General features: G+C 33.9%; 1 protein-coding gene across 1 annotated transcript; it reads right to left on the bottom strand.

Moving 5' to 3' along the window:
- Positions 1 to 200: 200 nt before the first annotated feature.
- LOC141689996 (nuclear transport factor 2) lies at positions 201 to 5,779 on the bottom strand. Its single transcript, XM_074494558.1, has 10 exons — positions 5,623 to 5,779; positions 5,464 to 5,534; positions 3,807 to 3,944; positions 3,165 to 3,462; positions 2,845 to 3,086; positions 2,368 to 2,533; positions 2,114 to 2,232; positions 1,975 to 2,037; positions 1,321 to 1,387; positions 201 to 862 (listed from the first exon to the last, which is right to left on the bottom strand). The coding sequence occupies exons 2-10, from the start codon at positions 5,521 to 5,523 to the stop codon at positions 549 to 551; spliced, it is 1,467 nt and encodes a 488-aa protein (XP_074350659.1). The 5' UTR covers positions 5,524 to 5,534; positions 5,623 to 5,779; the 3' UTR covers positions 201 to 548.
- Positions 5,780 to 10,902: the final 5,123 nt, after the last annotated feature.

The following is a 10,902-nucleotide window of genomic DNA, read 5'->3' as shown; positions in this document are numbered from 1 at the left end:
TGATAATATATAATCAGGAAAGTTCTGCAGAACAACATAGTAAAATTTACAAACGTGCAACATACATTCTCACGTATTCTCAACTCTCAAGTATGTTGATATCAAGTATGTTGATATGATAAACAGTGTATCCACAGAAAATTGTGGAATGTGGTGCACTATTGACAAATTTTAATCAACCATTAATTGATTACAAATGATGCCGTCCAAAGATGATATCAATGAGACCAAAGCCTTGAGTAACAACAAAAAAATAAAAATTAGAACGTGTCCGAAATTCGGTAAACTCCTACATAAGAAAGCTCTCTATCCATCTATCGGTCTATCACCACCACCCTTTATAGGAAAAGAATACACCGTGAAAAAATAAATACCCTACATAAAATCCCACAATGACGACCTTATAAAGAATAGTAAGCAGCTCACCAAATTGACATCCAACCAAACTCATCTATTTCTGTTTTGCTGGTTGGGACCAACATTTTTAAACTAAAAAACTGAGAAAAGGTAACTAAAATTTCCGTAAACAAAATCTGTTTTTGATTCCCTCAGGCAGAAGCAGGTACTCTTGGTGCCAAATTTTTGGCATTTCCAGGCCCAGACAAGCCACCGCCTCGTGTCACACGACCACCATTCGCTGCCAATACATCAGTCTTCTGAAATCCATCGCCGCCACGGTTTGATGAGCCACCTCGATTGTTTCCCCTATTATTGCTAAACTCACTCCGGCCATTAAATTCCGCTCGGTTGAATCCCCTACCACCACCATAATTACCGCGACCTCTCATTCCCTCGTTCCTAAATCCAGCTTCATTCCTAAAACCAACCCCCCTCCCAGCTGGGAACCTTCCGCGGCTGTTAACTGCAAAAATATTAGTAGTTATGTTAAGAGTTCAACACAACATTAGAAAACAAGTATAATCAACCATATACAACGGTGCTTGCTATTCTAGTCTCATGCAATAATTTACTCAACAAAGTTGGAGGTGATGATTCTAACTAACACAACCAGCAATATACTCAAATTTACAAGCCCTCTTGGCAATCTTCTGAAACCTAAAACGAATATCAACAGATTTTACTTAGCAAACTATTTCGCCAATTTAATTTATCCAGACAAATTAACGTACAAGCACCTCTAAGTAACATGGGACTCAAATTTTTGTTGGCATAGAGAAACTAAGTTGTCATACTATATATATTTAAACTTGACCCCTTATTCTCACTTAATTTATTATTCCCAACTAAGTGTTACAGACACAATGACATAATTCTGATTTCTGAGTCTTGTTTGGTTATGTAACAAAAAAAACAACATACCTCTCGAGTTGGTCGACCTCTTTTCTTCAATAACCGCAGGGCGGCCACCTAGTGATATTGGTGAAGCCTGAGTATATTGAAATAGAATAGGCAAACAGTTATTAAAGATACAAGAAAGGCTATATATACAAGGAATATGTAGTTCTTTGTAGCTGAAAATAAATGCAAGAGCCAAGCATAAAAATGTCCTTCGAATCATTTGACATGCACCAGGGAAGTATATCTTTAACAACATTAAACAACAACACGGAAAATATAACATTCAAAGATTAATCTCCAACTAAGTTCATATGCCCATTAATCATTGTTACAGTTATAATCAGATTACTACTTAAAAAATAAATTTCATAGAAAGACTTTCACATGTATACCGTAGACTGAATTGCATTTGTTGCTTCAGTGACAAAAATCATGCGAAGACAATTCTTTTGTTTATGACGCTAATTATAATCATCACCTAAATGTCATTTAGGGTGCACAATGCTATACAACAATACTTTTATTACCATATTTTCCTTCTTAATTTTATAGATGTATATAAATTAATGCATCTAATTACAATGATTAGGTGGAACAGAAATCTTGAACTACTTCAATACATACAATTCTTGTATTTCTTTGACAACAACATTTCAAGGTTTTACATTTTCATACCTTAACGGCATCATGTACAGCGCTTGCCTCCTCGAATTCCACAAATCCAAAACAGAAACCTTGCTGCCAATACAAGACATATGTTACTATTTGTAAGCTGTATTTCCCATACTTACGCAACAGGTAAGTTGATGCATACCTTGCTCCTAACTTGAATGCCACCATTCTTTATGGTACCAAATTTTTTGAACTCGTCCTCAAGAAGACCTGGTGTTGCATCGTAAGGAAGACCCTTTATGTAGATTGAATAGCCCTCGCCTGCACAAAATTATAAGAGAACATATGCATGAGGTTGGAAGAAGCTAAACAAAGAAAGCTCACACCAATAAATTATACTGATTGGCATTTCGAGAGAATAAGCTTACAAGCGTACATGAAGATGAATTTTTATACCTTCGCCATCTTGGCTCTTCCCACTTTCAGGAGCACCTGATACTTCAGCTAATGAGACTGTCGCCGGGGCATGGTTCACCTTTTGCTCTTGACTCTTTGATAGAGTTTTACGAGGAACAGGTGGAGGAGATGAGAAAGGGAGAGAATTACCCTTAAGATCTTTCACCTGCAAAAACAACAAAAGTTATGATCTTTTCACATGCCTAATGCCATTCATAAGGGTAGATAGTTAATTGACACAGATGATAAATAAAAACATCAGCTGGAATCATATCACAAAATACGAAGGTGTTGCGAAGCATATAATTCATAAGTACATATAACATTCTTGCTACATTTCAATCTTTAGAAGTAAATAATGAAAGATCAAGTGACAAATTTAAGCAACTTTATGTTCAGATCAAAGAAATTGTTGAGTTGAACAAGCATTCAATAGAACATGATAATCTTTGTTTAAGCAAACCATGATCCCCTTACAATTGAAGCATAAGACTTCTTTGGCGCTTCTTCAATTTTGACATTAGTTTCAACAACCAACTGTGAATTATCTGGCACAGCATTAACAACCTCAGGCACTGGCTCTTCTTCTTGTTTTTCTTTAGCATCAACAATTTTTCCATTCTCAAAGGGAATGTGAATTTCCCCATTGGCTTCCTCAGCCACCCCATTGGTCTGCTCTATAACATGATCATTCTCTACTGGAGCAACTTCCGTAATGACTAAAGAAACACAGAGGAGAATCAGATAGGTGCTGCAATCAAGTCTGGAAACCTCAAAATTTTATGATATTTAGTTACCTTGCTCAGTAGTAATAGGAATGTCAACTTCCTCAGACAAAACCTGGTTTATGTCTTCAGGTATGATAACCACCTTATCCACATACTGAAACATGTCGTTGAGCACGAAGTAGCCCCCCCTGTTTTGCGGGGCAAGGAAGAAGGTTTGAGTGAAATTCCGCTCTATGTTGTCCTTTCCAGTCATATACCCAGTTACGAGCACATGGACTCCTGAGCTAAGAGATTCTTGCGCATCAACAGACTTAATCTCTGCCTTGTATTCATCATAATTACGAGACATGATTTTTTCATTAATGGCCTGTATGTTAAAGATCAGCCAAGGTAGCAGAGTCAAAACGTGAAAAGTGGAAGGGGAAAATATTAAACATGACAATTACAAATTGATGCCCAAGAAATCATAAGGCACATGCTTTACATTTAAATACAGCCACATATATAACAAATAATATCCTTGTCTTCCTAAATATACTAATATAATTCCATAAATTCAGCAACTTAAAAATTAAGCTTAAAACAAGTCTCTACCAAGCCATGCCTCAACTCAATATATTAAAAATTCATGATACACACAACAATAAGTATCTTTAGTCTTTACACATCAACATTGACTTTAATTACGTCAAGGAAAGAGATCATATTTACCGTCATAGTTGTTGTAATACTTGTTGTTCCATCCTCCTCAGGACGACCAAGTTTGCTAATATCTTGGTAAAATTTATGAACTTGCGAAGGTGAATGATGCAGTATTTGGTAATACTGCGAAACAAACGCTTGGCCGACCTGTCAATGACAAAAACAAATCAAACCCAATATTATAAAAAAGGAAAAAAACACAGTGGCACTAACAACAAACAAACAAAAAAGAATTGAACTTTAAATACTAAAAAACATAGAAAAAGTATAGCAGCACATAAAGTAACAAAAAAGACTCAACCGTATGTTTAAAGAAAACATTAATAACATCATATTAACAAAAAAGACTTTTTCCTTGAACCCTGAAAAAAATAAAGAACTATACCATCATACAATGTAACAAAAAAGACTCAATTTTGGAACCAAGAAAACACGAAAAAGTACCCCAATGCACATATTAACAAAAAAGACTCGATCTCAAAATTTAAGAAACCCAAAAAAGTAGTACCTTCATGAAATCAAACACAAAAAAACACTTAATCTTGAAGCTGAAATTAACATAAAGAACTATACCATTATATAAATTAAAAAAATGACTAAATCTTCAATTTTTCTTTAAAAACACGAAAAACCATACACACTAACAAAAAAACTTAATCTTGAAACTCAAAAAAATATAAAGAACTATAACATCATCCAACTTAGCAAAAAAGACTCAATCTTAAAGAGCAAAACAACATGAACTATACCCTTATAAAAATTAACAAAAAAAGCCTAAATCTTCAAAAATAAAAAATAAAAACCATGAAAACACTATACCACAATGAAAATTAACAAAACAGACTCAATCTTGAAACTCAAAATAACAAAGATCTAGACCATCACCCAAATTAGCAAAAAAGACTAAATCGCAAAACTCGAAAAACCATAAAGAGCTATACCATCATACAAATTAACAAAAAACTAAAAAAGACTCAATCTTGAAACTCAAAATAACATAAGGAACTACACAATCACTCAAATTAACAAAAAGACTAAATTGCAAAACTCAAAAAAAACATAAAGAACTATACCATCAAACAAATTAACAAAAAAGACTCAATCTTGAAACACAAATTAACATAAAGAACTACACCATCGCCAAATTAAAAAAAAGACTCAATCTTGAAACTCAAAATAAAATAGAGAACTATACCATCACACAAATTAACAAAAAAAAGACTCAATCTTGAAACACAAAATAACATAAAAACTACACCATCACCCAAATTAACAAAAAAGGCTCAATCTTGAATCTTAAAAAACATAAGAGAACTTAACCATCAACCCTATTAACAAAAAAGATTCAATCTTCAAACACAAATTAACATAAAGAACTACAGTACACCATCACCCAAATTAACAAAAAAGACTAAATCGCAAACTCAAAAAAAAACACAAATAACTATACCATGATACAATTAAACAAAAAAGATTCAAACTTGAAACTCGAAAAAACATAAAGAACTAAAGCATCACACGTATTAACAGAAAAGATTCAATCTTGAAACAAAATTAACATAAAGAACTAAACCATCATCCATATTAACAAAAAGAACTACACCGATACAATTAAACAAAAAAGATTTAATCTTTAGACTAAAAACCCAATTAAAAAATCACTCACCGTTTGAGCAGTGTGTGGCCCAGCTACCTCCGCCGCAACACCAGCTGTCGCCGCCGCCATCACTGATTGATCTGCAAGAAACTAATTAAAACCCCCGCAAAACACACACAATAAAAGTGAATTAAAACAAGGATCTAATTAAAGAAAGATGGATCATACCTGAATTAATATTGAGTCGTGGAAAAGATTGAAGCTTTGATTTACTCTCTCTCTATAATCTAGGGTTTTGAAGAGAGAGAGAGAGAGAGGAGGGGCTTGTGGATCTTGAAGATTGGTGCTGGTGAAAGTGGAATTTATTTATTTATATTGACTGATGTTTATATAGGTGCAGTGATGTTTCCTACATACTATTGATTTAGGTATTTCATACTCATTATTAATTAAAAATTCCAAATTATTGTCCAGTTGCCCGGAGACGCGTACAAAAAACCAATCGGTCCGGGTTTTATTAGGACTTTAAAAAACATGGATTTTTTTTAAACGGACGGGTCGGGTTTTTTAAAAAATTGGCCGAACCGGGCTGGGCTTCCTAAAAATTATAAGGGCCGTTTTAAGCCCCGCGGGCTGGGACAGATCGGGTCGGACCGGACTTTATCCGAGCTTTTTATTTATATTTAAAAAATATTTTAATATTTTATAACTCGAATTATGGGTACTTTAAATATCGGATAAAATAATATCTTGATATATAAGATAGAGTAGTTTAAACACCGAAATAAATAATTATTTTTTAATATAATATATAAATAATCATATATACCTTAATTGTTTCAAATATTATAATATAATATTTTCAAAATCATAAAAAGTATCGTATATTTTCAATTTTTATATAAAAAATTCAGTTTTTTAATCGGGCTTTTCAAAAAGCCCGGGTTTTTATCCGGGCCGAATCGGACTTTTATCCGGACTTTTTTAGATCTGGACTTTTCGGGCCGGGCCGGATTTTTGAAAAAAAAGGAGGTCCATTTAAGGACTGCGGGCTGGGCCGAACCAGACCAGGCTTTTTCCGAATCGAGCTTTTTTCCGGATCGGATTTCGGGTTTCAAATTTTTTTAACATCCCTAATTGCATGCAGTATAGAATCTGAAACAAGTTTATATGATTATATATTTTGTTGATGATTATAATATGGGATGGTTTTTTGACAGATAATATATGGGATGTTATAATATTTCATGTTAAAATAAAAGGTTGTAGATAAGATTTTGGCTGAAAATTATTTCAGAACATATCTTAAAATTAAATTAATACTAGCTCATAATCTGTGGAATGCACGGATTAATTTTAATATTTATTATCATATTTTTAATATAATATTAACACTTTAATTGAAATTTCATCTTTAATTTATACCCGTGTATTATAATTTAATCTTGATGTGTTCCCTATTTATTGTTTTATAACGCTAATTCTATTTTGAAACAATTTTGACATTTAAAATCTCAAGATTGAATTTTTATTTCTATTTGTCTTTAATTATTTTGATTATTTAAATAAATTTGGAAGAGTTTCTTACTTTAAATAGAAGAATTTAGGAAGAAGTTGAATGTAAATAGTATACATTCTAACTAAAATATAATTAACAGAATTTGTAGTAATGTTGGATACGTGTTTATTTATTTAAACATATAAATAATTTTGTTAGGGATGTGCTAACAAATTTTTCGAAAAATGTTAATCAACTGACCTAAGATAGATATTATACGTGAATATGATTTGTGGATAAAATTTAAACTTTAATTTTATCTCATAAATAACTTATTAACGAATCTAAAATGCATGTAAATTGGTAAATAACATATTTTAATTATAGTATCTTGTTTTAAATTATATAATAGTGTTAGATCTTATAAATCATTCATGATATATAATTATCAATATTTGATTTAAGATTAATAACGATAGAGCTCGTATTAGGACTAGGTTGGTCATTTTTCGAAAACTGCTTGAAAGAGTGAGAAAATTTTAATGTTATATATATGAATTTGGTAATTTCAGCCGGTGATATTGAGGTTTTATCGGAAGATAAATATCATATGAAGGAGGATATTGTAAAGATTTCAGATTCTGATGATGGTAACGAGGAGATCGGAATAAATGTGAATGTAATAGCTTAAGGAATTAGTCAAGGGATTCCGCAGTTTAATTTTTTTTTGCCACAAAAGGAAAGCGATATTCATTAATTTCTCAAATCATTCATCAGAACATGTAGAAAGTCTGGGTGTATATCACCCACTCTCCACCTACGATCAGCTATGGAACAACTATACCTCGCTAGATAGTGAGATACTCTATTCGCTGAACGTTTTACAAAACGCAAAAGCACATTCTTTGCTTTTAAACTTACTAACAATGATCTACACTCATCAATCACTCTACCCCAATATGATGGACTGATAATCGAAGATCTAATAGCTTGTACCACTGCAAACAATCGATTTCCACCTCAGCATTTGACTACTGCATTTCCTTAATCCAGCTTATAGCCTCCTTAACTCCTACTGCCTCAGCTATTTCGGGAGAAATCGCCCCCTGTAGGCATCTCGACCTCGCCTCTATAAGTTGTCCGTAGTGATCTCTGGCAACAAAGGCATGGCTATAACACATGGAAGCTTCGAAAATGGCAGCATCAGTGTTTACCATAACTCTATCAATAAATGCCAATGTTCATGACCATCATCCTGGGTCACATAGCCTAAGTGATGATCAAAAGATTTATCCTGAACATATCTCCATTGGTTAAGGACAGATTTGGCTGGCTCTACTACCTCATTTGATTCCAAACTATGTTGTTTGAATACTACTTCATTTCGATTCTTCCACAACATCCAGCTAAATATGATAATATCGGTGATCTCCTTTTGTTGACACTGCTAAAAAGCCAACTATAACCACTCTGCGAAACTGTGGAAAACACCGTTCACAGAAGGCAAACCTGAGATACTCCAACACATATTAGAAAAAGGACAAGTAACTAGAATATGAAGAATTGATTCTGGTGTATTATGGCAGACATGACAATCAATCAAAACTTCTACTCTTTTTCGTCCGAGATTATCTTTTGTTGGTAGGCTTCCATTTATAGCTCTCCATATAAAATGTTTAACTTTGGGCGGTATCTTTAAATTCCAAAACTGTCTCCAGAAGCCGAAGTTATCATTATTATGAAGATGCACCATGTCAAGTCTAATATAGTTGTAAGCGCTTTTGACCGAATAGTTCCCTAATTTCTCATACTTCCAATACCATGTGTCCATATCGTCAAAATTAATTGGAATGGATAGAATCGGATTGACATCCCTCGTTTCAAATAAATCTCTAATGTGATCAATATCCCACTGATTTTCATAAGGATCACGTAACAAAGACACCTTGATAAGTGGCATTTTATACCACTTAGAACGTCTTAAAATGGCTTAAATTGGTGTCTTGAAATCAAGTATTTTGTGTATTTAATGCATTTTTTTAGTGTTTATGCATTTCAGGGTATTAGTTGCATTTTGGGGGAGGAATCATCAAGAATAAGCCTTGGCATGTGTTCACCATTGCGAGAGGAAAGGAATGGGCAGATTACGGTGAAGAAACAGAGCAAGCTTGGAATTTTTCCAGTAGGGTCCTGCGCGCCCGCGCAGCAATGCTGAGCGGCCGCGCAGCAGCCTGCGCGCCCGCGCAGAAATGCTGAGCGGTCGCGCAAGGTCGGGGAAAAAGCTGAATTATTTTAGACTTCTACTTCTGTGTGGCTTCCAACTTCTATGTAATCTGAGTTTTATGGGACTATTATATAGGTAGATTTGAGACGTTTTCATGGAGAATATAAACGAGAGTATTAAGGAGATTATGTTTTAGATTGTGTTTTACGCAAGAAGCGAAGGAGATAAGGAAGAAGACCAATTTAGCACACCGCAACGAAGAGGAAGCATATATTCTTGTGATTCTTGTTTCGTTGCAACGTTGGATGCTAGTTTTCTTGCTTTGACTTATTTACTCTTGTGACGTACTCTGTTTTAATATAATTAGTTTAGTTATTATTTTCTTGTGTTTGTTTATCATGATTTCATATGAACCCATGATGGCGATGAGTTCTATTATGGGCTAATCGTGATCATGGGGTTACAACGGATTTATTATGGAATTCTTTAGTTAATTGTTTAATACTTTAGTGTGTGATGATTGCATGATATCTAGTATTGGTTGTGCGTATTCGTCTTATGTGCGTCGCGAACATATAAGATAGGGTGTTAATCTCTTGTGAAGCGACGGTGGATCTTGAGATTTAGAACTTGCCATGCTAGCATAGGTTCATGTACGTTGTGCATGATTAGTGGGTAACTCTAACAGTTTTATTTGCCCTATGTAATCAAAAGGAATAACTTGTGCTTAAATCGTTGTGTTGTCAATTTCTGTAGACATATAGGAACTCAACATAATTGATGACTATTCAACTTCTATCTTAATTGTTGATGCTTGGTAGAATGGTATTAGTATAATGAAAGTTGGCTCTTATCAGTTTCGTGTTATTCGATTAATGTCATCACTGTCACATGCTAAATGTAATAACAATGGCTATAGAAGGAAGTAATAATGAAGTTGTGATCTCATGAGTGTTTTATTATTGATAATTTGAAGTGTTAGTTAAGTGGTTAATTAAGTAGTTAATTATAGTTAATATTTGATCAACAATTTTAAGTGTTATTATCTTAACATTGAGAAGTAATCGTACATTGGTGAGTGAGTTTAATTAGACAATAATTTAGTCTGAGTCTCTGAGGGAATGAACTAGAAAGTATTCTATATTACTTGTGAACGCGTATACTTGCGTGCATATTAGTGCGTGTTTTCGCCCTAACACACCTTTATATTGTGCAAAGCTTCATTAGATGTATGGACATAAGGGTCACCTGTATCAGGTAGCCATGGCTCGTTAAGCACCAGAACAGTATCACCTTACCTACTCTGCAAACACTGCACCTGTTCAACATCGATTGTGCTTCTATAATGCTTCGCCAAATATAACTGGGATTCCCACCAACTATAGCACTTAACAATGACCCGTCTTGAAAAAATCTGGCTTTAAAAACTCTAGAAACAAGCAAATCTGGATGAGTAATCATCCTCCATCCCTGTTTTCCCAGAATTGCCACGTTAAAATCTCGAATACTTCGAAAACCAAGGCCTCATGTGCTCTTTTCTCTACACATACCATTCCAACTCATCCAGTGAATGGACATATCCTTATTTTGATTTGAACACCACCGATATCTGCACATCAATCGTTCTATATTATGACAGACTTCCACCGGTAGAATAAAAATACTCATTGCATAGTTGGGAAGCGATTGAGCCACTATTTTGAGTAAAATTTCTTTACCACCCTTAGATATACTTTTCTTGTCCCATCCCTGAATGCTTTCAAAAGCTTAGATTTTAAATACCCAA

This window comes from Apium graveolens, chromosome 10 (genome assembly GCF_009905375.1).
Source record: "Apium graveolens cultivar Ventura chromosome 10, ASM990537v1, whole genome shotgun sequence".
NCBI classification, from domain to species: Eukaryota; Viridiplantae; Streptophyta; class Magnoliopsida; order Apiales; family Apiaceae; genus Apium; species Apium graveolens.
Note: the sequence above shows the minus strand (reverse complement) of the source record. Positions and strands in the feature narration are given on the sequence as shown.

What these genes read in the sequence shown, in the direction of transcription:
- LOC141689996 (XM_074494558.1), bottom strand. Translation starts at nt 5,523, where the DNA reads ATGGCGGCGGCGACAGCTGGTGTTGCGGCGGAGGTAGCTGGGCCACAC. An exon ending in GTATTACAACAACTATGACG is followed by an intron (nt 3,463 to 3,806) that starts GTAAATATGATC and finishes TTTAACATACAG; the next exon opens with GCCATTAATGAAAAAATCAT. An exon ending in GCATTCAAGTTAGGAGCAAG is followed by an intron (nt 2,038 to 2,113) that starts GTATGCATCAAC and finishes TTGTATTGGCAG; the next exon opens with CAAGGTTTCTGTTTTGGATT.